The 27,170-nt window shown below is 55.7% G+C and overlaps 1 protein-coding gene across 1 annotated transcript in view; it reads left to right on the forward strand.

Annotated features, from left to right (window-relative positions):
* Positions 1-25,873, forward strand: part of CSNK1G1 (casein kinase 1 gamma 1) — a 46,887-nt gene extending 21,014 nt beyond the window's left edge. Inside the window, exons 4-12 of the mRNA XM_084268085.1 lie at positions 778-929; positions 7,260-7,494; positions 9,879-9,964; positions 12,242-12,326; positions 13,416-13,564; positions 15,136-15,240; positions 17,805-17,912; positions 19,461-19,567; positions 24,926-25,873. Of these exons, the coding sequence (XP_084124211.1) occupies positions 778-929; positions 7,260-7,494; positions 9,879-9,964; positions 12,242-12,326; positions 13,416-13,564; positions 15,136-15,240; positions 17,805-17,912; positions 19,461-19,567; positions 24,926-24,980 (1,082 nt within the window). The 3' untranslated portion in view covers positions 24,981-25,873. The remainder of the gene's footprint in view (positions 1-777; positions 930-7,259; positions 7,495-9,878; positions 9,965-12,241; positions 12,327-13,415; positions 13,565-15,135; positions 15,241-17,804; positions 17,913-19,460; positions 19,568-24,925) is intronic.
* Positions 25,874-27,170: the final 1,297 nt, after the last annotated feature.

Consider the following 27,170-nt stretch of genomic DNA (forward strand, 5'->3'; position numbering starts at 1 on the left):
ACCCCCTGCTAAAGCAGGATCACCTCGAGCACAGGCGCTGCTTTGGCGTGGGAGAACCATGGGGTTTGCTAACAGGCAGCCTTCTCCTGCACTTTGGAACTCTCATCAGCTGGGATGGGGGGTCTTTCTGTGCTGGGTGCTGAGTATCTGGGTTAGCTGGGACCCCTTGGGCTGGGCTGGTTCTTGTTTTCCACCAGAAGGTAATTCAGGGAGTGCTGGGGGGGGGGGGGGGGGGGCAGTTCTCTGTGTCTGGTCCCTGCTGAGGGACCTGCTGGTGAGCCATTAGGTGGGAAGGAGACAGTTCCAGCTCCTGCCAGCTGGGTGCTGAGCTCCATGTGTGGCTTTGCACTAGGCCTGATAACTGTGGTTGCTTAGTTTTACGTGGCAAGAGGTCAAAATTTAAATCTTTGTTCTTTTTTAAAGCAAAACGTTCTCTTCTCTCCCTTCCTGAGGGCAAACTTTGTGTGGGGTGATGCTGACAGACAGCGGGGGGGTATTTTCTCAGTTGATAAAGCAGCCCTTTAGGGTTTGGGACATGCCCCATGTTCTGCAAGGGCTCTTGTCATCTTCCAAAGGAGCACCAGCTCCACTTTGAGGTCAGTGTTTAGTGCTGATGTGGCCTTCAGTTCCTCTGCAGTGCGTGCTGAGGCTTATTTGCTCACTGAGTTGGATCAGAGAGGATGCTCCAGGAGTCACAGTAAAGGTCCTGCTCAGTGAGAGGTTTACACCCAGGAGGGGGGGCACCAACTGATCTCAATTCCTTTCCTGTTCTTCCAGCTGAAGGGCTTCCCCAGGTGTATTACTTTGGACCGTGTGGAAAGTACAACGCCATGGTACTAGAGCTGCTTGGTCCTAGCTTGGAAGATCTGTTTGACCTCTGTGATAGGACGTTCACTTTGAAGACAGTCTTAATGATAGCCATCCAGCTGGTGAGTAACAGCAGGGGGGGCACGGGGCTGGCTCAGGGCTGGGCTTGGTACGGTGCCAGGCTCAGGGGTGTCAGGTTGGAGAGACAATCTTCTTCCCTTGTAGGATCCTAGGGTGGGTTGGGTTGGAAGGGATCTCAGACCCCCCCCAAGTGGCCCCCTGCTACAGGCAGGGACACCCCCTCCCCAGCCCAGGGTGCCCCAAGCCCCCATCCAACCCGGCCTTGAGCCCTGCCAGGGATCCTGGGGCAGCCCCAGCTTCTCTGGGCACCCTGTGCCAGGGCCTCCCCACTCCCTGGGAAGGATTTCAGCCTCCCAGCCCCTCTCCATCACCCTCCTGCAGTTAAGAACTGCTGCCCCTTGTCCTGTCACTTCAGGCCCTGGTAAAAACGGTCTTTCTCCATCTTCCTTATGAAGAAAGTTTCTGAGGTGTGAGAAGACTTGTGCTTGAAGGGAAGGTCACATTATGCTTATGAGCAAACCTGCTCCTCAGTGGCTGAACCAGTGAAGCTGGATTCCTGTGGCCTTGCATCTGTCCTGTGTCCCCTCCACACCCCTGCCCTGGTCTCTACCCAGCTCCCTGCTCTGTTTGGACATCCCCAGAACACCTCATTTCCCACCCACTCCCCAGGACACAGGTTGCACCCTCCCACGCTTCTACCAGTTGTACTGGTTTGGTGCCACCAAAACCTCACAGAATGATGGGAGCTGAGCTCTCCTTAGCCACACCACCAGCACTCCAGCTCTCCACCTTGGTCACATTTGGTCTGAACTGGCCAATGGGCTGAAGGCACCGACAGCTGGAAGCTGACTGGTGTGTGAGGAGCATCACAGAGCCCCTAAATGTGGGGAGTGAATGTCCACGGGTGGGTAGAGCCAATCAGCCTTTTACTTTGGCTTTCTGGGTTTCAACCCGTGCTCTGCAGACACCTGAGTGGCACAGCAGAGGTGGGACTGAACATTGGGGTCAACAGATCTGTGGATGGGAGCGTGGAAGGAAAGAGAAGGTGGGAAGGGAGGAAGGAGCACCACCCTTTCTAGGGATGCTGAGGCTTCCCTGGATGAAGCTCTCCTGAGGCCACATGGAGAGGTTTATGGGTCGGTGCAGTTGTCCTCCTGGGGCTGAGCAGCCTGGTGGTGTTATCCTCAACATGAGTGTTCCTTCGTTGGTGGGACACCAAGTCACAGTGTCACTTTGGATGAACCCAAGCAGCAGCAGCCTTGGCAGAGCTGGTCCCTGTGTGTCTTCTGGGGAGACAGAGTTTGTCACAGCAGCCTCCGTCCGCCTCCTGCCAAGCCCCAGGGCTGCTGATTAGCTCCCTGCTTGGACAGTCTTCACTGATGTCATCTGCTGATCTTGTGACCTCAGCTGGCCTGCCAGCTCGTCTAGACACTGGTAGGGGGTTGAAAAGCAGATGCTCAGGGTGATACCAAAAGCAGTTGCAAGTGGAGGAGTCGAAGTTCTCGGAGAGGAGCAGCTCCTTATTGCGTGGGGAGATGTTTTAGGACCTTTCCCATCTCCTCCAGAAGACTACATGAGTTACTGGCTTGGAGTGGATTTAAGGAGACAGATTTAGCATCTTCAGGTGTGCCCCATCTCCCTCCCTGGGAGGTTTCCTGGGAGAAGGGCTCACCTTGGCCTTCAGACATGTTTTCTGAAGGAGCAGGAGCTCAGCACTGGACTGGAATTAAACCAGGCTCCAGCCACACTGCTCACTAGGGAATTGTCTTGGATTTCTCTTGGTTCCTGTGCTAACCCATAATTTATGTTTTGCTCTTGCTTTTGGCTGGCCAAGGCTGCTCCAGCTGCTGTAATTCTACCAGTAGGTGTGAGGAGACAAAGACTTCACTGTCAGAATCCAGCAGGTTGCACAAAGGGTGTTTCTCTCCTCTGATACCTGACATGGAAGCCTGATGCCCAGGGAAACCTCCAGAATGTCCCAGTATCAGCCAGCCAGCAGAGAGGAGCACCCTGTGTAGGCAGCAGGGGACAAAGCGTGGTGCAGGAAACTTGGGTTTGGTTCTCACCAACCCATCTTCAAACGTTGTTATGTTTGAAGGCCAGGAGGCTTTACCCAGTGCTGCCTGTCTGGGAGGCCCCTCTGCAGTGTGGGGCTTGGGGAGCTCCCAGGAGACAACCCCCATGCTGGGAGTCACCTTTGCGTTGGCCCTGAGCCTTTCTGGAGGGAGAGGAAGGAGCCACCTGCCATGGATGGCTGGAGCAGCAGCACTGGCAGCTGGGGTGTCCTGATGTTAAGCATCTGCCTCAGATGTCTCTCCCCTCACTCACATGTGGGGATCCCTGTGTCTGTCAGAGCATCAGGTCCTGTCTCTGCTCTCTGCATGGGTCCTTGCCCTGCCTACTGCAGGACTGGCCTGACCACAGCCAGCTGCTGCTTTCAAGGCCCCATATACCCACCTCCTCGCCCCTCTCCCTCCTGACTGGTACTGTGGTGCATCTCCATGTGTGCCACATGCTAGAACTAGGCAGGAACTTTGGATGAGGTGTGGTGGCACTTACCTCCTCCTTTTTCCTGTGTCTGGTGGTCAGTTTTGAACCAGAGGCATCCCTGAAAGATGGGGTTCAGTCAGCACGTGGGCTTGGCAGGGAGCAGCTTCTGGACTGGCTGGAATCTACCTCTGTGGGTGGCATGAGAAAAAGAGGTCCTCTGAGGAGAAACAAACACATGGTCACTGTTTTAAGGAGCATCACTTGTGATTATGGGAGACTTCAAACATGGTTTTACATGGAGAAGACTCCTGACAGAAGGACATAGAGACTGACTGAGCAATAATGAGCCTTCAAGGCAGGAGGAAAACCTGTGTTGGAGTCTTTTCAGAGGAGCTGACACAGTAGGAAGGTCTGCCCTGGCAGGAGGACGAGCTGCAGAGCCCTCAGGTGTGTCCTGGGCTGCATGTTCTCCCAGTAAACGTGCAGTGCCTTGGGAGCTGTGGGAGCAGCAAACACAGCTCGTGTCGAGGCGGAAGCGCTCTTACTCCAGCACTCCTGTTTCATACCCTTCAGTGGAAGCCTGTGTTGAAGGAGTTCTCCATTTTCCTTCCCCACTGGAAGTTTTCCAGCTGTGACTCCTGTAACGTCGTCATCTCTGATGCTTCACCTCGCTCTGCTGAGAGCATCGAGCTGAAGCTGCTTCCTCCCATCCTCACAGCTGAATGGATCGAGTGGCCGACGTTCCTGGACGGAGCAGACAGGGCTTGGCAGTGCCAACTGCCTTTGCTAGCGTCAGGCTTGGGCACCCATGAACCTGAAGTCATCTCAAGGCTCTGCAGACCTCACTCAGTGCTTGGGCTGGGGGAGAACCTTGTTCTGACTTTGATTCTTCACTCTCAGCCGTGTCTGACAAACGTCTCTTCCACCTTTGCTGTGAGTGCCGGGGACCAGACCTGTTGTGTCAGACCCCAGGCAGATGCTTCTGGCTGTGATACAGACCCAGGCGTGGTGAAAAGTTGTGTCACTCGTGACCATCAACATTGTCTTGAGTAGGAGACACCAAAGCAGCTGTGAAACAGGAGGAGTTTATAATCTCTGCTGATCTGATCTGCATCCAAGCTGGTGGCACGAGGAGGATGGGCTCAGAGGTATCAGGAGGGCCTAGAGGTATCAGCAAGGTCAGATGGGGGAGAGGGTTTGTTACACTTGCTTCTGTGATGGGAGAAAGGAAGATGAAAGGGTGGGTTTCACTGCCACCTGATCAGATGTCACAAATCCCCTCTGCTTTCTGAGGGGTCTGGCTGCATGCTGGGGGATGCTTTCCCTCCTGAGGCTTTCCCCGACATTTGCAAAGGTGATGGGTGGACTTGAGGATGGACTCAGCCAGCAGTGGCCATGGCAATCCTGTTTAACTTGCAAGTGGAGTCTCCTGTCCACCCTCAGTGTCCCTGTGCCCTGTGAGGAGGTGCTGTTGGTGGTTCTTCCTGCGCTGCAAGGTGGCAATGCTGCTGTGCAGCCACGACTGGCGGCGTAGGAGCGATCCCAGCCTCTGTCTGTAGAAGAATCAGTGTGCAGGCGTTAGAGCATTGCGAGCTCAGATGCAAAGGATTGGGCACCACGTCTCTGCTTCCAGCACCTTTCTGGACTGGGAGGACTGGCTTCTCCTCCTCTTCAGCTCTGTGATGGAGTTTGGGTCAGGCCACGGCCGTGTTGCGCCAGCGCTGCTCGTTTCTCCTCAGGCAGCAAGGCTGGAAGGGCCCAGCAGCTCACTGGCTCCCCACCACGAGCAGCTACAAGCAGGCTGAGTGGCTTGTCAGGGTGAATAAAGCATGGAGGCTACACCAGAAAGCATCTTCCCGACCTGGAGAGCATCTTTTAGCCGTCACTGGCTGCGTGCAGCGCTCTGGCAGCACATCAGGAACCAGCCAGGCGGGTGGAAGGGAAGAGGATGGAATATGAAAGACCCAAGAGCAGCTGTTGTGCCTGTGGTGGGAGTGAAAACGGCAAGTAAACACCTTTATCTGAGGGCTCCTCTGACATCTCAGCTGCCCAGGCTGTGTCCTGGCCACCGTGACTTGCTGGGGAGGCTGCAAGGAACAACAACAACAACAACAGCAACACCCCGGGTGTTGTTTTCAGGCTGTGTAATTGCTGTTGTGACAGCCGAGCTTCTCCGGTAGCTTGTTCAGCAGCCGGGCTTCCCCAGGTGGGAGATTCGGAGCCGGCCTGCCGGTACCGACCCCCGGGCAAGCGGTGAGCGAGCTCTGCGGGGAAGGACGGGCTGGTGTGCCTCACGCCTTAGGTGGTCCCCAAATGTGATGTCATTGCGCCGCCGGGCCCGCCGCAGCGGCGCAGCAGTGACCTCTGCGGACTGATGCTCGTTAGTGCAAAGCTGGGCCTCGGCGAGGGCTCTGGGATGGGTTTGGAGAGCTGGCAGGCTGCGTGCAGGCTCGAAGGTTCAGGTGGCCTCTCCAAAGAGGTGCCACCACGCGTGCAGGGTGGCCATGGACCGGGACAGCCCGAATTCATGTGCTTTCAATGAAAACCCAGTTTAAAAAATCAATTAAAAGATAATGGACTAAACGAGACCGTGAATGATTTCCAGTTGGAGCCGTCTCTAAGTTGGGAACCCAAAGGAGAACTGCTCAGCGACCTGTCTGAAGGTCACCTGCCATCTGTTGGGTTCCAAAAGCAATACTAAGGGCCAGCATCGCAGTGAGCTGTGTGGCTGGAGGGGGAGCGGCCCCTTGTCACCTTGGAAGTGTCTCTCTTCCCTTCCCACCTCAGCCGTGCTGCCAGGGCAAAGTTAGGCAGGAACATTCCAGCTATTCCTAGCTGAACAACCGATGAGATTGGTTATTAGTCAGTGCTGAGGATCGTAAGGCTTCTGCCTGCCCAAAAATCCCCCTCTGTGAAGAAGCTGGCACGTCTAAGACGACATATGGGTTGAGGGAGGAAGGTGGTGAGACGTGGAGCAACAAGGGAAGGCTGTGGGCAAGGGGGGAGCTCCTGGTGTAACTGGTTTAGTGTGTTTAAAATCAATACGAAAAGGCTGCTGCTGTTCCTGGTGGAATCCTTCCAGGAGCTGTGTCCTGGTGATCAGGAACAGCCTTTCCCGTTTCTGTTGGTAATGAAGTCTCCCCCTCTGACTCAGGCCCCACCTGGAGTGTTGTGTCCAGTGCTGGGCTCCCTGGGATAAAAAAGCCAGGGATCTCCTGGAGAGAGTCCAGAGGAGGCTACGGAGATGATGAAGGGCCTGGAGCATCTCCCCTGTGAGGAAAGGCTGAGTGAGCTGGGACTGTTCAGCCTGGAGAGAAGAAGACTAAGGGGGGACCTTATTAATGGTTATCAATATCTTAAGGATGGGATGCAGGGGGAACTGGCCAGCCCCTTTTCAGTGTCTGTGGGGACAGGACAAGGGGCAATGGCTGCAAGTTGGAGCACAGGAAGTTCTGCACCAACATGGGGAAGAACTTTTCTCCAGTGAGGGTGAGGGAGCCCTGGGACAGGCTGCCCAGGGGGTGTGGAGTCTCCATCTCTGGAGAGATTCCAGCCCCATCTGGACACCAACCTGTGCAATATGAGCTGGGGAGCTGCTCTGGCAGGGGGTTGCACCCGATGAGCTCTGGAGGTCCCTGTGAGTCTGTGATTCTGTGAAGTCAGGGAGCCACGGTAGCTGGAGAAGGGAGGGGGTGAGAAATGCCTCCTCCAGCTCCGCATCAGCGGACATGACCCAGTTCCAATGGGAACACCAGTGATCTGAGGTGGCACCGAGTGGAGCTTGGCGATGCGCTGACCGAATCACGCTACCTCGTTAGCTGGGAGAGTGTAGTAGGTGGTTTGCTCACAGGTAACTAATACGTTATGTCCTCACTTTGCAGATCTCTCGAATGGAGTACGTGCATTCCAAGAACCTCATCTACCGCGACGTCAAGCCAGAGAACTTCCTCATCGGCCGGCAGGGCAATAAGAAAGAGCACGTCATCCACATCATAGACTTTGGCTTGGCAAAGGAGTACATCGACCCCGAAACCAAAAAACACATACCTTACAGGGAACACAAGAGCTTAACTGGAACAGCGAGATACATGTCCATCAACACTCATCTTGGCAAAGGTCTGTGGGTGTGGTTGCCTGGAGCTTGCCATGCTGAGTCCCAGAGAGCTCCAGTGGTAGCTTAGCTGGTGGCTCGCTCGTTCCCCTTGAGCTGTCTGCAGACCTTGTGATGCTGTTTGCAGTTCAGAGGGGGGTTTATTTTATATATCAATGGGTTTTTTTTTTCCCTTTCTGAGGTACTGAGGCAGCTGAAAAGTCGTCAGCCTCATAATTAGAGTAGGAGCTACGTAACGGGTAGCAGCCCTGTGTGGCTGAAAGGCCGGCGGGCAGGAACCGCCGCAGTAGATGATGACCATGTCGATTTTTAGAATCACAGAGTCACCAGGTTGGAAAAGACCTTTAAGCTCATCGAGTCCAACCGTCCCTGTCCTGTGCTGACCCAGATCCCTGAGCACCTCATCTCCCCTCTGTTAAACACACCCAGGGGTGGGGACTCAGCCCCCTCCCTGGGCAGCCTGTGCCACAGCCCCACAACTCTGCCAGGGAAGAACTTTTCCCTCCCATCTGCTCTGACCCTGCCCTGGGGCAGCTTGAGCCCATTGCCCCTTGTCCCATCTCCTGTCCCCTGGCTGAAGAGACCAGCGCCCACCTCTCTGCACCCTCCTGGCAGGGCAGTGGAGGTGGGGAGAAGGTCTCCCCTCAGCCTCTTCTTCTCCAGGCTGAACACCCCCAGCTCCCTCAGCCGCTCCTCAGAGGATTTGCCCTCCAGCCCCTTCCCCAGCCTGGTTGCCCTTCTCTGGACTCGCTCCAGGACCTCAATGTCCTTCTGATGGTGAGGAGCCCAGAACTGGACCCAGCACTTGAGGTGCAGCCTCACCAGTGCCCAGTCCAGGGGCACAATCCCCTCCCCAGACCTTCTGGCCACACTGGGTCTGCCACAAGCCAAGATGCCATTGGCCTTCCTGGCCACCCGGGCACACTGCTGGCTCATATTTAGTCTGCAGTCACCCAACACCCCAAGGTCCTTCTCTGCCTGACAGCTCTCCAGCCAGTCTCCCCCAGCCTGTAGCGCTGCATGGGGAGCAGAGGTCTGTACTGGTACCTTCCCATTCCAGGCATTAAGAGTCGGATGTGCCCTCACCTAGGAATTGATTGGAGATTATGAATGATTTAACTCATTTTAAATACCCATCTCCTCACTGCTTTCTTTCACACCAGAAGATTCTGTCTCTGTGGCTGAAAGGCAAACCCCCCCCTTATTAAATGCTTAATATTCACTTAACCTCACATGAGTGGCGAGATAATGGAATAACTCTTGGACCCACCTCCCAGCTGTGAGATCCAGGTTTTCACATCTCCTGGAGAGCTTGTTCTCTTTGGGGAGTGAGGAACACAGAGCCCCACTTTTAAGTTTGGAAAACCTGGGGATGGTTTGGGAAGGGATGAAGGAATGAAGGAAATGAGGATGAAGGGATGTAGGGATGAAGGAAAAGCTGCAGAGGGAGTTGGCTTGGGAACTGCTGGTGCTGGGAACGTGCTTTGGGGGGGGATGTGGAAAGAAGATCCCGCTTCCTTCTGAAGTATCCCCCATGGTGCCTTCAGGAGCCTCTTCCCTGCAGGTTTTGCAGCTCACACCTCAGCCTCAGTGGGGAAGAGGTGGTCCTAGGCAAGGGGTTTGAGGAGGGAAGGGCTGTGGCTTCACAGCACATTACCTGCCTGGAGGAGAGGAGCTTGCATCACCTTGGCCTGCGAGCTCAGTGTGAACACAAGTCTGGCTGGTGCAGAGGCAGCCCCACGCTGCAGCGCTCCAGACTTCTTGTTCTGCCTTGGATCCTCCCTTGGGATTTTTTTGATACATTATTTTAAGGATGCTTTCTCCTTTGGCATCCTCACCCCCCCCCCTCTAGTTTTAACATCTGCATGGCAACAGCAGCGAGCGTTTCACAAGGAGAAGTGGTGCAAGGAGGAGGAGGAGCTATTTTTGACCTGCTCCGATGCGACAAGCCACAGGAGTGATGGGGAAAGGGCTGGCACCGTGTGCTGTGGTGGTTCCCTGCAGCTTGCAAGCATCCCCTCCTGCTCCCTTGCAGAGAAAACAGCATCATCTGGCAGGCACCACATCCCAGTTGCACCATCGGTGCTGGTGGTCCAGAGAAGAGCTGGGGAACTGCTTTGCCCCTCTGTGGTTAAAGCTTCCACCTCTTACCTGTTCCACCCAAGGCTGGGCAGTCTGTCTGACAGTCCCTGTGTTAACTCGTGCCTTCTAGCTCGTCTCTTCTTTAGGTATTTAACTGGTTTGTAACTGGTTCTGGGTGTCCTTCCACACAAGGTCTGGGCCACAGCCAGCAAGTGCCCTTCCCCATGCTGGCTTTAGCTCAGTGTGGGTGCTGATCAGAGCCCCTTCTGCAGCTCTGGTGGTTAATTTCCCATCTCTTCTGTTCCAGAGCAAAGTCGTCGAGACGACTTGGAAGCCCTGGGCCACATGTTCATGTATTTCCTGCGCGGCAGCCTGCCCTGGCAAGGACTGAAGGTAGGTCTGAGCTTTGGGCTTTGCCCTTGGAAACTCCAGCTGCTCTCTGCCCAACGGAGAATCTGAGGTGGGAAACACCTGAGGAATCCAGCTGTAAACGCTGCCCTCTCCTCTGTTACCCCTGAAGTCTAAGGACAAGGTGTTGGCTTTACCTAAAAAAGATGTTAAGATAGAAATACATCAGTGGTCACCTCAGGGTGCCATCAGCATCACTGAGTTGGTATGAGTAGGGGGAGGAGCTGAAGCTGAGCCGCTGGGACAGGGACAGCGATGGGAGAGTGGCTGAGCTGTCGGAGCAGCCTCGCTGTGTCGTGACACTGGGATGTGACTGGAACACAGCAGTTGGTCCTGAAATGCCAGTTAGGGCACGCAGTCCCCCAGCTGTGGAACGTGTGGATAACGGCAGCGGCACGATGGTATTAGACATGCAGATGGACTCCAGCTTGGGAAAGAACTGGGGTTTTGGCAGAAGGATGGAGCTTGGCTTCTCTCCAGAGCTGCTGGGTGCTCAGGGCTTAGAAGTGTATGAAACACCATGTGCAATAGGGAGGGCCACGAGCGACTGAGTTACAGCAGCTGCAGCCAACATCTATCAGCTAAATTGGCTGGTAGTAAGTCATGTGCTGGCTCAGAAGCTGTTGGGAAGCTGCATCTTCACTTCTCCATCACTTTCCTGATGGTTAATCTACCGTGTTCAGCTTTGGGACCGCAGGCCGTGATGGGATTGACTTCGATCAGGCTGGGAGGAGGTTTGTTAGTGAAGACAGTAACTCCTGTCGGTCCTGTCAGGAGGAGGAGAGCAGCTTTCAGCTGTGCAGGCTGCTCCCTGAGTGCTGCTGTGGTCAGCAGCAGCGTCCCTCGTGCCAGCGCTTGCCAAGCTGCTCCATCACCGCGTGCGCAGGGCTGGGCTCAGCTGAGCTTTACCAGACGCCTGCTGGAAATGCTGGTGACATCTCACAGCACACGGGCTCTTTAGCCTGATCTAGAATGTTCCATCTCCTGCATCTCCTCAGCTTATGCTCTGGTCTGTGGTGCCAGGGCTGAAGCCTTGAGAGAACATCTCACCACGCTCATTGTGCTGCTGGCAGAGCAAACTGGCATATTTTGAAATAGAGGCAAAGAAAACCCCTTCTTAGGGAGCTGACTGGAACAGAATCCTCTGCTTCAGGAGGGACACCTCTGGTTCTGGGGTCCCCAGGACAGAAAGGACATGGTGCTGTTGGAGGGAGCCCAGAGGAGCCACGAAGATGCTCAGGGGCTGGAGCTCCTCTCCTGTGAAGCCAGGCTGGGGTAGCTGGGCTGGCTCAGCCTGGAGAAGAGAAGGATCTGGGGGGACCTCATTGCGGTGCCCCGATCCTTAAAGGGGGGCTACAGGGCCGTGGGAGAGGGGCTGGTCACCAGGGAGTGCAGGGACAGGACACGGGGCGATGGCTTCAGGCTGGCAGAGGGCAGGGGCAGGTTAGACCTGAGGAAGGAATTCTTCCCTCTGAGGTTGGGATGCCCCAGCACAGGGTGCCTGGAGAGGCTGTGGGAGCCCCGGGATCCCTGGCAGGGCTCAAGGCTGGGTTGGATGGGGCTTGGGGCACCCTGGGCTGGGGGGAGTGTCCCTGCCTGTGGCTGGGGGCTGGAGCTAGATGGGCTTTGAGGTCCCTTCCCACACGAAGCCCTCTGGGATGCTGTGATTTAGGTAGGAAATGGAAAATGGTTTCATGTTTCTTGATGAGCAGCTATTTAATCAGTGCTGGCTGAGTGACAGCACTCGGGGGGGTGAAAGGAGGGACACTATGGGAGTAGCACGGGCTTTGGGAGATGCACGACTGATGTGAGCTCATGTCACCTGCATGGTGCCATTCTGTCACGCACAGTCAGCCCCAGATTGCCATTGCAGCTTTACCTGCCTTTACAGTTCTTTATGAAGGCAGCTTGGCTGGCAGTGGCTCTGAGCCAGGGACAGGGCCCAGGTGTTCAGCCACAGCATACACAGTCCCTTCCTGTCCCTTGCAAGCTTCTCTCTCCAGTCCTTGGGCCAGGGCTGGTAAGAAATCAGCCATGTAAGACAATCTCTGAAGGTGTTCCAAACACCTCCTTGATGTTCTCTGCTGACAGCACGTACAGCCTGTAGTGGGAATCGCAGCGGGCTGAGGCGGTGTTCCTGCTGCCTGTTCCGATACCACCCCGAATCGTGATTAATGACCTTCTTCTCCTCCTGTTACAGCATGTCCTTTATCACATGGTTGAACTCTTTCTCCACAACTGTTTTGTCTTTGTGTGCTGCAGGCTGACACCTTAAAAGAGAGGTATCAGAAGATTGGGGACACAAAGAGAAACACTCCAGTTGAAGTTCTCTGTGAGAACTTTCCAGGTAAAGCTCTGCTGGGACCATCTGAGAGCAGATGGATGTGTTAAGATCCACCATTGAATTCCACCTTCTGGTGGTAGTTTTAAGGAGAGTATTAGGGGTGTGCTTCTGCCCAGCACCTGTTCTCTTAAACAAGAGGCCACCGCGGCGCCAGGAGAGCAGAGGGAGTGTGAAGTTAAAGTATCCTGTGACCTTCCTGGAGTTGTTTTGGTGTTCTGTCCAGGGAGAGCCCCCAGATCCCCACAACCAGTCCCATTCCTGTGGGAGCCATTGTGTGACATGTGAGGAGCACCACACCTGTGACAGGGTAGTTGTTTGCTCCAGTCACACTAATTCCCCAGGCACATCTGCATCCAAAATCCACCCAGTTCCCAGCAGAACAGCTTGGGGTTGGCTGTTCTCATCTTCTTCCCCAGTGCTCCTTACCCAGAGCTCGCTCAGACCTGCAGGTCTGGGCTGATGTGAGGCAGGAGAGGCACAGGAGAGCAATTAATTAGCTTAATACTGACCACCACTCTGTGTGCACCAGGTAAATGAACACCAGAGTCTCCCCCTTGGAAGTCTCCTGTTGAAAATTCCATGGCTGTGGCGGGCATGATGCTGCTGGGCAGCCAGGGCCTGGTTGTTGCTGGAGCTCAGGGGTGCCATGGAGTGCCATGCCTTGGGATTGATTTGCGTTGTGGGTTGCAGTAGGCAGAAGTAGCACCAGCAGCCCAGGCTGCTTCCTCACAGCGCGGTGCTTGGTGCTGAAACACAGACCGTGTTCGATAGCAACTCACTCAAAGGGAGGAAACACAGATTGTTACTAGACAGTGTGGGGCAGGAGGGCTCTGGAAATCAGTCTCAGATACATCCATCTGTAAAAACCCATTGAGTAGGTCTCTGAGGGTGAAGACTTGTTGGATATGCTCAGCTTCTGTCAATGAGCTGAGCCCAAGCAACTCATGTCACTGATGACTTTAAGCATGGAGCCGGAGTCCAGCACCGTAGGGAGCCTCCCTGGAGTGAACTGTGAAGGTGTGTGTGTGTGTAAGGGATGGAGCTCCCACACGGGCAGGGCTGACACTGCTGCTCTCTTCCCCTTCCCCACAGAGGAGATGGCCACGTACCTGCGCTACGTTCGGCGGTTAGACTTCTTCGAGAGGCCAGACTACGATTATCTACGAACCATCTTCACCGAGCTGTTTGAGAAGAAAGGCTACACCTTTGACTACGCCTATGACTGGGTCGGCAGGCCAATTGTAAGTTGTCCTTGTCCTCCCAAGTGCTGCTTCCGAGCTCTTTGCTCCTAACAATCCCAATTAACACCGGTCAGCTCAGGATCAAACCGTTTTCTAGCTACCCTGCGCTCAGCGTAGCGAGATGCCCTAACGCTGCACTCAGGGGGTCCTTGTAGTGCAGTGATGTTTCCATCCGTCTTCAAGCATGAGGATGTAATGGCTACCTCAGCACTGAATGGTGGAAGGCCTCTGTACCAGTCGAGTTCTCATGGAAGAGTACAGGAGATGTAGGCAGGGCTCTGATGGGTGCTTGGTGAATAACTGCAAGTTGGAGCATAGGAAGTTCTGCACCAACATGCGGAAGAACTTTTACACAGTGAGGGTGAGGGAGCCCTGGGACAGGCTGCCCAGGGGGTGTGGAGTCTCCATCTCTGGAGATATTCCAGCCCTGTCTGGACACCAACCTGTGCAATATTAGCTGGGGAGCTGCTTTGGCAGGGGGGTTGGACCCGATGATCTTTCAAGGTCCCTTCCAACCCCTATGATTCTGTGATTCTATGAACTAACCAGTTCTGAGCTCAAAAAGATCTCGGGGCATACCCTGCTCCAAAGGCTGAACCAGCTCTTCCTCGCTCACAGCAAGGAAATTTGGGGGTAACCAAGCTCCACTTAGCAGTTCCACAATGTCACCATAACCGTGATCTCGTCATGTCGTTTCTATTGTCAAAAGCCATTTGTACTCATGAACACCTTGGCTAAAAGCTGTGTCACAGGGACAATGGGAGAGGAGGCAAGTCTAAAGCCCTTCTGCTGGCCGTGGTGCAGGCTGTCGCTCATGTTCTGGGTCCTTCTGCTGAGAGCCTTTGTGCTCATGGCCTCTCACCAGCAGTGGCACCTGTCAGTCAACTCTCACCGCTGCCAGACCTGTGCTGAGGGACTCACTGTCCCGCAGTGATCAGTGATCAGTGCAGGGATTCACTGTCCCAGCTGTATTTAGCATCCCCAGTGTTTGCTGTCCCCACAGAAGGGATTGCTCCCTTTGCAAATTGTGGCTCGTTTTGGTTTAATTACAAAGGCAGTTGATACAAAGCTCCTCGTAAGACAAGCGTGCTGTCGCTGACAACTGCCGCGGTTGCTATGGAGATTCGGGTGTTGGGAGCAGGGAATACGACTCTGGAGAGATAGTAGGTGAAGCTTTCCCTGTAACGGGCCCTGTTTCTGTGCAAGCATCTTGCAAAAGCTGCAGGATGATGAGATGAGGAAGATGAGGCTGTATATTCTGGGATGGTTTAATCCTGTGACACACGTTAGGTGTGATGCGACACCAAGAGATACTGGGCTGTATCTTTCTAAGTCATTTTTGTACAAGGTGCTGGTGTCCAGCATGGAATCAGGTGTCCATCAAATCACAGGGATTCCATAGCCCTGGCTGCAGGCTGCCTTGGCTGTTGTCAGTACCCCTGGGCAGCGTTTTGATGTTCAACCCTGCAGCAGCTGGGCTGACAGCATGATTCACTCATGCATTGTGTTGAGAGAGAGGGAGCAGCGTGTCCAGAACTGGCTTCATCCTAACCAGCACCTTGTTTTTCCAGCCCACTCCAGTAGGATCCGTTCACGTAGACTCTGGGACGTCGGCGGTAACGAGAGACAGCCACATCCACAGGGACCGACCATCGCAGCAGGCACTCCGTAACCAGGTGCGTTGCTCACAGCCGCTCCGGCGGTGCCACGGCTGCCTGGCACCTCTCTGGATTCCTCTTGGGAGTGCAGAAGTGGAAGTGATATCCCATCAAGGGTGGCTGGGGCTGGGTCTTGCCTTGGTCGTGGTACATGTGATTGCTGCTGGATTTAGAGATTGTGAGCAGGATTCTGTCATAGAATCATAGAATCCCAAACTGGTCTGGGTTGGAAGGGATCCCAAGGATCACAGAGCTCCAACCCCCTGCCACAGGCAGGGACACCAGCCTCCAGGCCTGGAGCTACACAAGGTTGCCCAGGGCCCCATCCAACCTGGCCTTGAACACCCCCAGGGATGGGGCACCCACCCCATTCCAGCACCTCAAAGCACCTGTCAAAGCAACAGGATGCAGAAATACTCTGTTGGCCAGTGGAGTTCCTCAGGACCCTGCAAGTGGAGTACAGTTTGGAAGGGGTGTTTTTTCTAGGGGTTGTAGGTAAAAGCTGTTTTAAGTCAGCCATCCAGCTTGGGCACTCTACATGGTTAACCATGTTCTTTTACTCATAGCGCATGGAGTAGGCCATGGGCTGTGGCAATGGCAGCCAGACCCAGGTTCCCCCTCCCCAGGGCCCACGTGGCTGTGATATGGATGCACATGTGCCCTGTGCACACAGTGTATCCTTCTCAGAGTGTCCAGCTCATGGTGTGGGTGTTGGAGAGCGTAAAGGACTGCCCAGGGTAGGGTCCCTCGGGGAGGCTGGGCATCGTGGTCCAGATGAACTGCCAGTTTCTGAATTTCCCCAGGTATTTTTTTCCTTTCTAATTGTAATATTTTGGTGGTGTTGAGAGTTTGGTTTTCTGTATTAACAGAGCCGATGAGAAGCTCGGTAGATCTCCCAGCGCCCGCTCCTAGCTAGAGCTGTGGGGTGCTCTTACTTCCCAGTGAGTGGTTGTGTGGAGTGCTCCTCTAACCGCCGTGTGCCGTGCTCCTTGTCCACCAGCTCTGCTCATGAGGGCAGAATCAAGCCTGAGATGTCAAAACCTGTTTGGGCTCAGTTCCCCTTGTACCATGCAGTGGGGCTCTGGGTGTTGGAGCCCTGGATGTAGACTAAAACACCTCCAAAGCTACAGTCAGGATGGATGCCCCTCGTTAGGGTGTCACTTGTAGGCAGCCCGATGGTTTGAAGCGCGTGTGCGGTACCATGTTTACGCATGCTGATTGGTTTGGACTGGTTTGTGAGTACTGGTAAAATAATCTGCTTTAATATGTTGCCTGATTAATGCATTAACACCCCAAACACCCCCTTTTTTGGTTTTGGGTGGCAGTCTCTAGTTGTCCACTCAGACAACCGTCCAACCATCCCTGTCCTGTGCTGACCCAGATCCCTGAGCACCTCATCTCCCCTCTGTTAAACACACCCAGGGGTGGGGACTCAGCCCCTCCCTGGGCAGCCTGTGCCACAGCCCCACAACTCTGCCAGGGAAGAACTTTTCCCTCCCATCTGAGCTGACCCTGCCCTGGGGCAGCTTGAGCCCATTGCCCCTTGTCCCATCTCCTGTCCCCTGGCTGAAGAGACCATCGCCCACCTCTCTGCACCCTCCTGGCAGGGCAGGGGAGGTGGGGAGAAGGTCTCCCCTCAGCCTCCTCTTCTCCAGGCTGAACACCCCCAGCTCCCTCAGCTGCTCCTCAGAAGGTTTGCTGCTCTCCAGCCCCTTCCCCAGCCTGGTTGCCCTTCTGCTGCTGGCCCCAAGTCAGGTCAGCTCTGCCTGCCTGTGGTACACTTCTCAGCCATAGGGAGCATTCCTCCAGCTGTTCAGTGGGGTGTAGGTGTTCTGAGACCCTCCTGGGGCTTAGGTGAGTGCTGGATGTGTTGCCATCAAAGCTGGGTGGCCTGCAAGGAGCTCCATGTGCAAGTGCAAAGTGGTTCTTCCGATGAATCAAATAAAACTCTAGTGAGTCAGTTCTAGTTGTTTCATTCTCTGAACTCCACATCTGCTGGGGACCATTAAGAAACCATTAGCACAAGTTTCTTCTCTGCTTTTCAGCCACCAGCCCTCCCTCCAGCCAAGCAGGTGTGGTGCATGTGTTCCCCTGGCCTGCACTGGTCAGGAGGAGTTCCAGTGTGTGGAACTGGCTGCCAGGGAAACGATCTGTGGCTTTGGGTTACGGGGCAAACCTGGGTGTAAAACCCACGTGTTTCAGGGAGGTCAGGCTCCTGTGTGTGGTCATGCTTCCGCCATGCTGAGTGCCATGGCAGGGGCGACCTGCCAGGCCTGGTGGAACGTACTGTCAGGGTGTGTAATTCCCTGCTGGAACCCATGGAAATGAAGCCAAAATAATTTCCTGGGAAGCTGGGAGCTTTCTCTTTGGGGAGCAGCTAGAGCAGGAGAAATCTGCTCCTCAGCGCTGACATCAAGCATGACGTGCACTTGTTGAAGAGAAGGTTTACCTGGCTAGAAGTTGGAAATGCCTTGCTTTTTGCCAAGAAACTAACTCACTAACAAACCCCCTTCTGTTTTTTTCCCCTCATTCACCTTTCTCCCTCTCTCCCGTTTCCCTCCCGCTCCCGAACGTGTGCGCAGGCGTCGTCAGATCGCCGCGGGGAGTGGGAGATCCAGCCGAGCCGGCAGACCAATACCTCGTACCTGACATCTCACTTGGCTGCGGATCGGCACGGAGGATCGGTGCAGGTACCTCTCCCTCCTGACCTGTATGGCCTGCATGTGAGAATTCCTGTTAAATCCCCCAAACCCTCCTCAGATCGCGGGAACATAGTGATCGGGAGTTCTGGGTTGGTCCTGTCCTGTACCCATAATAGTTTTGTGGGGCCCAAGCTGTGATGGTGCCGTTACTGCTGTGATGGTGCTTTTCCACCAAGAGCTATTTTGACCTCAGATTTGTCACACTGAACTCAGACACGAGTGCACATGAGCAGGTCTGGGCTATAAAGCACCTTCCATCCCCACACTGTGGATGCTCCACAGTGGTAAGAGGCAGCTGGAGTAAGATCTGTTGTGTCTAAACCCGGTAAGCAGTTGGAAAATAGTTGAACAGTTCCAGTTTTAGGCTTGACAGGTGAGGCTGCAAAGGTGCCTTCCAACCCAAACCACACTGCGGATTTGGCGCTCGGCATGGAGCACGTGTTTTTATTGGTGGTGTTCTGCACAAGGGGAATAGTTTCCTGGCACAACGGCAGTGTGAGCTCCCCATGGACAGTGCATCTACAGAGGAAAGGCAGTCCCAGTCTGAGTGTGACTGGGAAGGAACCTTTGGGGGTTCACCTAAACCCCACCTAAACCTGGGGAAGCCTACAGTGGGATGAGTCTGGGAAGGGGGTGGGAAGAGAACCCAAGGGGTTGTCACTGGAGAAGAGGTCTTTAAAGCACATGAGCTGAGTCCTGGGCTGTCCTGGCAGAGACCAGCCATGGGACTTGGTCTGCAGAAACAGCAGTTGCTGGTAGGACTTGAGTATTCAAAATGAGCATGGGTAGATCCACTTAATAGTGAGGGGACACCTGCTTCAGTGGCTCCCTTCCATCACCTCTGGTGGTTAGGTCATCCAGAGCCACTGAGAATACTGGGTGGGACCTTGGCCCCCTCCTCCCCAACCTCCTTGTACCTTGTGGAAAGGCAGAGAGGTGGAGCAGGAGGGGAACCATGCTTTGTTGCAGCTCTGGATCCAGGAGCAGCTCCAGGTGTTCACAGCAACACCATGGAGCACAGAAGGGCCAGCTGAACTTGGGTCCCAGGCAGTCGTTGTGGCAGTAGAGTGGTGATGAATTACCCAGAACATGGGGTGTTCTCCTGGTGAATGCAGAGCTGCTGCAGTGGGGTGTCTGGGTGCTCATCCTTGGGATGGAAGTGCTGGAGTAAGCCATGGGGTCAGCTGTGAAGTAAAAAAAGATAGGGACTGTATCAACAGCTTTTGGCTGAGGATGTAGTTCCAGAAACTGGCTGAGGGTCTTCACACTACACCTCCCGAAGTGGTGTGGCCTCCCAGAGACACAAGACCCATGCTGGGCACCGGAATGTGAACTGGTTAACACACAGTCCCCTGACTCTCCACACCAGGCATCCAAGGAACCCCCCAGCCTTGATAAGAGGGTGCAGAGAGACAGGAGCAACTGGAAGTTACTCCCTAGATGTCTCGTTCCTCACAGCATCCCTTGTCCAGGCGGGTGGAAACGCGTCACGGGTGCGAGGGGACTTTGTTAACGGGGTGTTCCTGTGTGTTTCAGGTGGTGAGCTCGACCAACGGGGAGCTGAACGTGGACGACCCGACGGGAGCACACTCCAACGCGCCGATAACAGCGCAGGCGGAGGTGGAGGTGGTGGAGGAAGCTAAGTACGTTCGCTTTACAAACAGGCTTCCCACTGGTGTGGTCATTAATCCTCCTCCTGGGCAGCGAGTGGGGATGTTTACCCGTGGTGAAGTCCTCGGTGCTCGTGTCCCGTGCCCTGTTCCTTGCATACCGCTGCTTCCGTGCATGGTGCCTTCGGTGCTGCTGCTGCTGCTGCTGCTGCTGCTGCTTCCCTTTTTACACTTGTCATGGCTGGAGAACGTGACTTACTCAGCGCATGTGTCTCAGGACAGACAGTCACACAAACACCCACAGGCCGACTGACTCCGGGAATCCCGGTGAGCGGCCCCTATTCCAGGAGGAGAAGGTGCTGTACTCTGGTGTGGAGAGTGTAGGAGTAGCTTGAGCACAGCCCAGTGAGGAGATTGTGGGTCTGGAAGTTAACCTGTTAATTGCAAGAAGAGGATGTCAGGTACCCAGCACTGTCCTAACGTAACTCGGGCAGGGCTGGGCAGTTCCCACCACGAATTTTCTTGGTCCAGCCCAATGGAAGCTGAGTGAGGGAAACCAGGAGCACCCCTCCAGGTTGTGGGGAAGAGCGTGCTCCCTCTGAGCTGACCTCTCCTCCGTAGCTCGTGCTCAGGAGCGAGAACCGATGTTTGAAGTTGCTGCTTTGACCATTTTGGCCTCCTTTGCACACGTGCTGCGTCTGGCGCCATCACGTCACCTTCTGCATGACCCTCAACACGGTCCCTTCTCCTTGCCTCTGAACTAAACTAGGACCTAGCAGGTCACGGTGATGCTCCCCGTGCTGCCTGTGGGGCCACCTTTGAACCGGTTGGTGCTGTGACATTGCCCAACTGCCTGGTTATAATTTGACTGGATGACGTTGGTCTCACCCTGTCCCATGTTGTTTGTCTCGGCCTTCGTGGGAACCTCGGTTAGGAACAGCTTGTGGGAGGGCACAGGTGAAACTGGCAGGCGTGAGAAGGGGTGTGCTGGGAGAGGTCCCTAGCTATGTGGCAGTCTGAAGCCAGTCCTGGGTGTCCTCAAGGTCTTTGGCTGTCTATTCCCATGTCCCTTGGGATGCGCTCGTGGGTGATCTTGCTCGCTGGCAGCTGGCCTGGGCGTGCTGCTGGCAGCCACAGCAACAGATATGCTTTCTCCTCCCAGGAGAGAGGTGAGCCTTGGTTCTGGGGTGGGCTTCTCATCCAGGACAGTGGGCAGGGGAATTTCAAGGCAGGACTGGTGATATGGAGCATGGCTGGCAGGTCAGGCTGAAGCGGGTCTCTCCCAGGCACGTGGCTTGGGGGTGCTCCCAGGATGGGGCAAATCGCCACCCTTAACGGCTCTCGATGCAACAGCTCAAAGCAAGGACAAGCCAGCTTTTAAGATGGGGCCACCTTCAGCCTGTGCTTCCACAGCACCTTGTGTGGGCAGGCCAGGTCCAGACCCCATGCCCACGAACAGGGGAGATGTCAGAACAGGGACAAGAAGGAGCAGCCAAGAGCCACACTGCTGCCCAGGCTGTGTCCCCCAGGGCACAGAACTCTTCCATCCCTCTGCAGCCCTCGTTTGCCTGGTCCCAAACTGGTTTTGGAGGCGCTGGGAAGCAGGGAGTAGATCACAGGCTGCATTGTGCTGACAGGTTTGGGGTATCTTGTCGTTCCCAAGCATACCCTGCTCCATGCCTCTTGCTGCAGGAAGGCCTGGCTTCAGCCCCCTTGCATCCGCGATCGTAAATCCCCTCACTCCTATGAGGAGGGCAGAGCACTTTGGGGTTCTGCTCTGCAGCACAGTGGGGCAGAAGGAGCTAGAAGGAGCTGGAGCCCCGGCTCCATGTTTGAGGCTGAGGTGCAGTGGCAGGAAGGTCTTTCCCCAGCAGTCCCAGCAGGCAGAGGAGCTGTGCCAGCGCTTCAGCTCCAGGGCGTGCCGGAGATGATAAGCTCCGGGTCCCGGCCGCGGGCAGGTTCTGGGCACAGGTCCATGATCTGGCCCTTGTGGTGCTGGACAAGAGCAGACTCCTCTCCTGGGGGCCCAGAGCCCAGATCCCAGCCCCAGACCAGAGCCCTGTGGGGCCGGCGTCTCTGTGGAAAACAGAGCGGGGTGTTTGTCAGAGGCCTCGAGACCCTGGGAAAGGTGGCAAGGGCAGAGGTGGTGTGAGGGCTGGGGGCGGGCGGCGGGCAGGCATGGTGTGTGTCTGCCAGTCTGCACTGCATGTTTGCATGGCTGCAGTGACACGCTTCCATCCCACCTCTGTGAACTAATCGCTCTTTCTTCCTTTCTGTGTTTTTTCTCTACACTCTCTGTAGCTGCCTGAAAATGCTCAACTTGTGGTGAGTCCCTCTCTCCAGTCCACATGCAAGGGGGAGCGGACCAGACTAGACTGGGGCTGGCAAAAAATCAAACCCAGCAAACCCTAAAAAAAAAAAAATGGCACAAATTCCAAGCCAACCCAGAGCTGTTTTGGTTTTAGGACTGTGCTGAGGACCACACATGATATTGGGGAGGGTGTGGGCTGTGCCTGAGCGGCCGCATTAGGCTGAGCAATTCGGCTGATCTCTGAACTGATGGGTGCAAAACATTGATCCTCCTCTATTGGGCTTAGCATCCCCCCCAAACCGTTACGCCCGTGAGCGGATGATGCCTGATGGAGTTGGGCAGAGTCGGGACCAGGCTTGCCGAGCATCTGGCAGGAATTCCTCGTGGGGAGAAGGGGAAAACCCCACGCTGGGTATCGAGAGGAGGGGGCCGGCTGCTTCCTCGCAGAGCTCCCTCTGAGGAAGCGCTGGCCGGGGCCTCTGTTGTTAAAGAGAGGATGGGAAGACGTGGCTGTGGAGTCCTCGTCAGTGGCAGCGCCCCAGCTAGAGCCCCTGCTCGGAGGGGGTGGGGGGGAGGTGGCTTCTTTCCCAAAACCCCGCAGGGTGAGCTGGCTTCTCCAGGAGAGAAGGGGACAAGTGCTTGGGATTAGCCCTGGGCCAAGCCCAGCTCAGGCACATGTATGGTTTTATCAGGGTTTAGAAGCTACAACTGTAGTGTCCCTGTTTCCATGTGTCCCGTGGAGGTGTTCTCTCCCTCCCAATCCCCTACCCCTTTCCCCAGGGTATTCACCCACCCAGTAAGCGGAGGACCAAGCAGAGACTGGGATGAGGAGTTTGTAGGTCTGTGGGAGAGCTGATAGGGGGGGGAATTGCTACAGAGTGAGGTGACAAGGCCCGTGTGCGGCGAGGAATGTCCTTGTTGGATGGGAGACTGACCGCCTCTGCCCTGCTCTCCATAGGCATTGCCTCCAATACCTCTGGCATCTCTGGCTTCTCTGTATGTCGTAGTCTGGGGCTGTTCTCTTGGGCATTGTCTGCATGCAGAGAGATCACGTTTTGTAATTGTCAGCCTGCCTTATTCTTTTATTTTGGTGTTTTGCCTCTGCCTGTCTGAACTGTCAGGACTTCCTTTCCTGAACCCTTCCCTGGACCTCTGAGTAACAGCCTGAAGTCAGTCAGTCAGTCGGTCAGTCAGTCAGTCAGCCAGCCAGATCCCTTCTTTCAGTGCCCAAGGAACCGAGCGCTGCTCAGCCCTCTTCTTCCCTTACCCACTGCATGCAAAACCATAACTCATGCATTTTCCATCCTCTCTCCCCTCAACGTTCTCCCCCCTTAACTCTCCATTGCCCAAGTCATGAAGGAAGGTGGCTGCTGTGGGAGAGAGATACCACCATAGGCTAGAGCAGGAGAAGGTGGCAGATGGCTTGGGGCAATAAAACACAAGACCAATCCTGGGTGGGGGGGTTAAAAGCTCCAGCCATGTGTGGGAGCCGGGGCTGGGCGACGAGAAAGCTGCAGGCTGCACGCTGCAGACGTCAGGCAAGGTGTGGGTAGCGATGGAGGTGGCACAGGTTGCTCTCAGCCCGTGTTCCTGCAAGGGAGAGTGCTTTGTGTTCCCTCTCGTCTCCCCTCCAAACCGGGCCCATTGAGGAACCTAAAGACAAACTGTGGGACAGAACTTCTGCAGCTGGAGGAACGTATGGTGAGATGTGACCCTCCTCTTGCTGTGGCTGCTTGAGCTCTCCATGCCACAGGGGGTTCGGTGTCCCCAGCAGGCAGGTGCTGCCAGCAGGTTTGGCTCACAGGGCAAGGGGGTGGTCACCCATCACTTTTGCCCCCCCACACCCCGTAGTAAGGCTCATGCATCCAGGACAAGCACCTTCTGGGGTGCGAGTGAGAACCAGTCAGCTCCTCCAGCTCTAAGGGGACAGAAGCAGAGTGCTGACGTTTTAGGGCCACAGAGGAGCCAACGGAAAATACTCTGAAGATGTGGTTAGAATGGGTTATTTAAGGCTGTTGGTAAAAGAGGCTTGTAGGGAAAAAATGGGCTTTGTGTGCTCCCCTCTGCTCTTGGGCTGAGCCAGGCACCCCTTCAACCAGCCTGGAAAAGTAGTTCTTGGGCATCACCTGCGCTTCTCTGGAGGTGGCTGTAGGGGCGGGGAAGGACAGGAGGGGAAGGGGCAGCAGAACCTGTGCAGGACAAACAATCCTCTGTGCAGAGGATTCCTGACATGGGCTGAGGATAGAAAGGCAGGCATGCCTCAATTGCCCAGCAGTTCCATAGGAAGCCGAGCAGGACTAGAAAGCCTGGAGGGGGGGCTTTGAGCATATCCCACAAGTGAAACCGCCTCTCCTCATGGTTCAGCTGCGATGGGCGTTCTTCCCCCCACCTCAGCCTCACACTATCCATCCTTCTTGCTTCCCCTGATCCCCGGGCGCTACACACCTCCCTCGCGTGGGATGGGGGAAGAAGCAGGCGTCCTGCATACTGGCACTGAGTGATCTCTCCAGGGTGGAAGCTCTGGTTGTTGTGAAAGGTTCAGTAAAGAAACCTGGTCCCTGAGCCGAGGTCTCTTTGGAACTTGGTCTTTTTAGCAAAGGGTTGTGAAAAACATGTGTGTCTCTTGTAGCTGGGAGGAGCAGCCGGGGCTCATTTCTCCCAGTCCACTTCCTCTGGGGTTCAGACAGAGGGAGCGGAGGGTCGGGATCCTTGTTTCACTGCTCTCCCAAACGGCTCCTCATGTTCCTGCCCCAGTTGAGCCTTGGGAAAGAGACCCAGCCCCGGTGCTCAGGACTGCGCCCTGCTGTCACCCGCAGCCTTTGGGCAGTGGGATCCCCTTCCCCAGCCTGCTGGTCAGCCAGCCTGGGCTGGTGGGGTCAACCACCCACCAGCACCCGCCGGCCTTGCTGACCATCCTGCAGGATGGCCATCCCCTCCGGGCCCAGGGCCAGGCGTGCAGAGGTGCTGTTGCATGTGGCTGAGCAGAGGGAAGCCTGGGGTCAGGGAGGGAAGGGAAAGAGGGGGACACCTTCCCAGGGTGCTGGGCACGGGGCTAACTTGCCTTGTCTTTTGTGCCCCAGGTGCTGCTGCTTCTTTAAGAGGAAACGGAAGAAGACGGCTCAGCGTCACAAGTGACCGGTGCCTCCTGGGCCTGGCAGGAACCACCACGCCTGCAGCTCCTGCCCTGTCTCACTTGGAAGGGGCTTCTCTGTAGGGGGGAGGAGGAGGCATAGGAGGAAGAGAGAAAGAAACAAAACGAAACAAAACAAAAAACCACAAAACAAAACAAAAAAAAAAAGAAAAAAAATGACATTTTAAACCAAAAAGAGAAGAAAACGTTCCAAAACAAACTACTCCAGGGTGGATCTGCTGAATGGTCTCCCTCGTTCACTCCAAGCCTGAAGCTCCTTTTGGGACCAGGACTGTGGCTGGCTCAGGTCTTGGTCGCCCTGGGAGGGGGGCTGGCTGGCTGACCCTCCTGCCCGTTGTTTACGGCGAAGGCATCGTTCACGCAAACCTGAGGACTGTGCTTAGTTCCTGCTCACTTCCCTCCCCTCCTTCCCTCCCCCTCTGGCTCTCCGCTCCTCCATCCTCCTCCCTCCGTACTTAAGCGAAGGAACACAGCGTAGCGGGGCCGCATTGGCTGCGGGGAGGGCAGGAGGACGTGGGGCAGGCAGGAGAGCTGCGCGGGAGAAGGGCCTGACCGCTGCGGCAGCGAGAGGCAGGTTCCCGCTCCGGCTCCTGGGGAACAGTTACACTGTAATGCGCAAGCTGTGAGAAATTTGCAATCTACTGTTCCAGTTAGGGTTCCCCCCCCCACCCCCACCCCCGGCTCCCTCGACACCCCCCCTCCCCACCCCCTCCTCTGACGGTAACCGAGCAATGTGGATTGTTTTAAAGAAGCTGACGTCGTTGCACTTTTTATTGTTTTTAGCATTTACAGATGCACATTGTATCTGGATCTCTGCTTGGCCCTGCGGCGCCAGCGCAGACAGACATGCAGCTGGGAAGATGGTGGGGTGCAAAGGATGCCCTCAAGCGGGGATGGCGGGGACGCCCGCGCGACCCTCGTGCCAGCCTGGGGTCCCCCCACACCCACCTTGGGCAGCGCGCTGAGGAAAGCATACTTGAATCTTCAATCACCCTTTCTAGCTGCCAGTGAATGTCCCTACCATGGTTTCCTACACCGTGCCTGACCCAGCCGGGCCAGGAGTTGTGAGGCTGTAGCCCGGCATTGACAGGAAGGAGTGGCATCAGCTTTGCTGGCCTGGGGAGGGGGGGGTTGGGAGGAGGATTGGGTTTGTGCTGGTAGATCTGGATTAAGGTAACTGGGAGGCAGCCGTGTCCCGAAGCGTAGGCGGCTCTGTGTGCAGGCAGCTGGGCCGGCTTCGCGGATCCCCCTGGTTGTGAAACACGTTACCTCCTGTGGGAGAGCGTTAGCGGGAGCAGAGCTTTCCCGGCCCGAGCGGGGATACTTCACTGCCTTAACACTTCACCTCCAGACGGTCAGGTGGGTTGGCCTGGGGTAGCCTTCACGTCCCCTCTGCCAGCCTGGGCCTGGGGCACGCGGGACGCCATCCTGCCCTGTGGGAGAGGCCACGGTTCTCACGCACCGTTCTGGAGCCAAACCAATCGCTAGCAAAGGGCTTGGGGCGCTTGGACCAGGTGTAAGGGAAAACCCCCACAAAACCAGAAACAAACCCCCCAGCTGAATCTTGTGTTTCCAAACTCGGAGGAGGCCGCTGCTGCGTTCCTGTAGATGTGGCAGGCCTGCGGGCAGACTCAAGCAGCTTCTGGGGAGGTTCCCAATAGGGTCCTTGTGCTTTTGTCTTCTCGCAGGTGACACCTTGTGGTTGAGGGACTTTGCTTGTTGTAAGCTTGGGCCTGGCTCCCCCCTGAGATCCCAGAGAGCATGAACAGAGGAAAGGGAGAGGCTTGGTCTCGGCATCTTTTCTGGTTTGAGGATCTGCGTAGCTTGGAGTTGGTGGAAGCAGGCATAGAGGGCAGGAGATCATCTTGGGCAGGGAGCTGCTGGGCTCGCTCTTTGTACCCGGCAAAGCAGGCAGGTGCTGGTGTGCTGCCAGGGCAGAAAGGCCTCGCTTCCTTGCCAGGATCCTCGTCGGGTATCTCTTTGCCATTCTCCGCTGCCTGCGTTCTCTCCACGCCTTATTGTGACGAGAGCGGCTTCTGGAGGCTCAGAGCGCTCCGCTCATGCACGTGTAACCCCCCTTCTCGCTCTGCAAAGCGCTTTCCTTGAGCCGTACCATGGGCCAGGGCGGGAAGGGGACCACTCGCTCCCGCAGACCCGCGCCAGGGCCCTTCCGT

This window comes from Gallinula chloropus, assembly GCF_964237585.1.
Source record: "Gallinula chloropus genome assembly, chromosome: 9".
In the NCBI taxonomy this organism is placed as follows: domain Eukaryota; kingdom Metazoa; phylum Chordata; class Aves; order Gruiformes; family Rallidae; genus Gallinula; species Gallinula chloropus.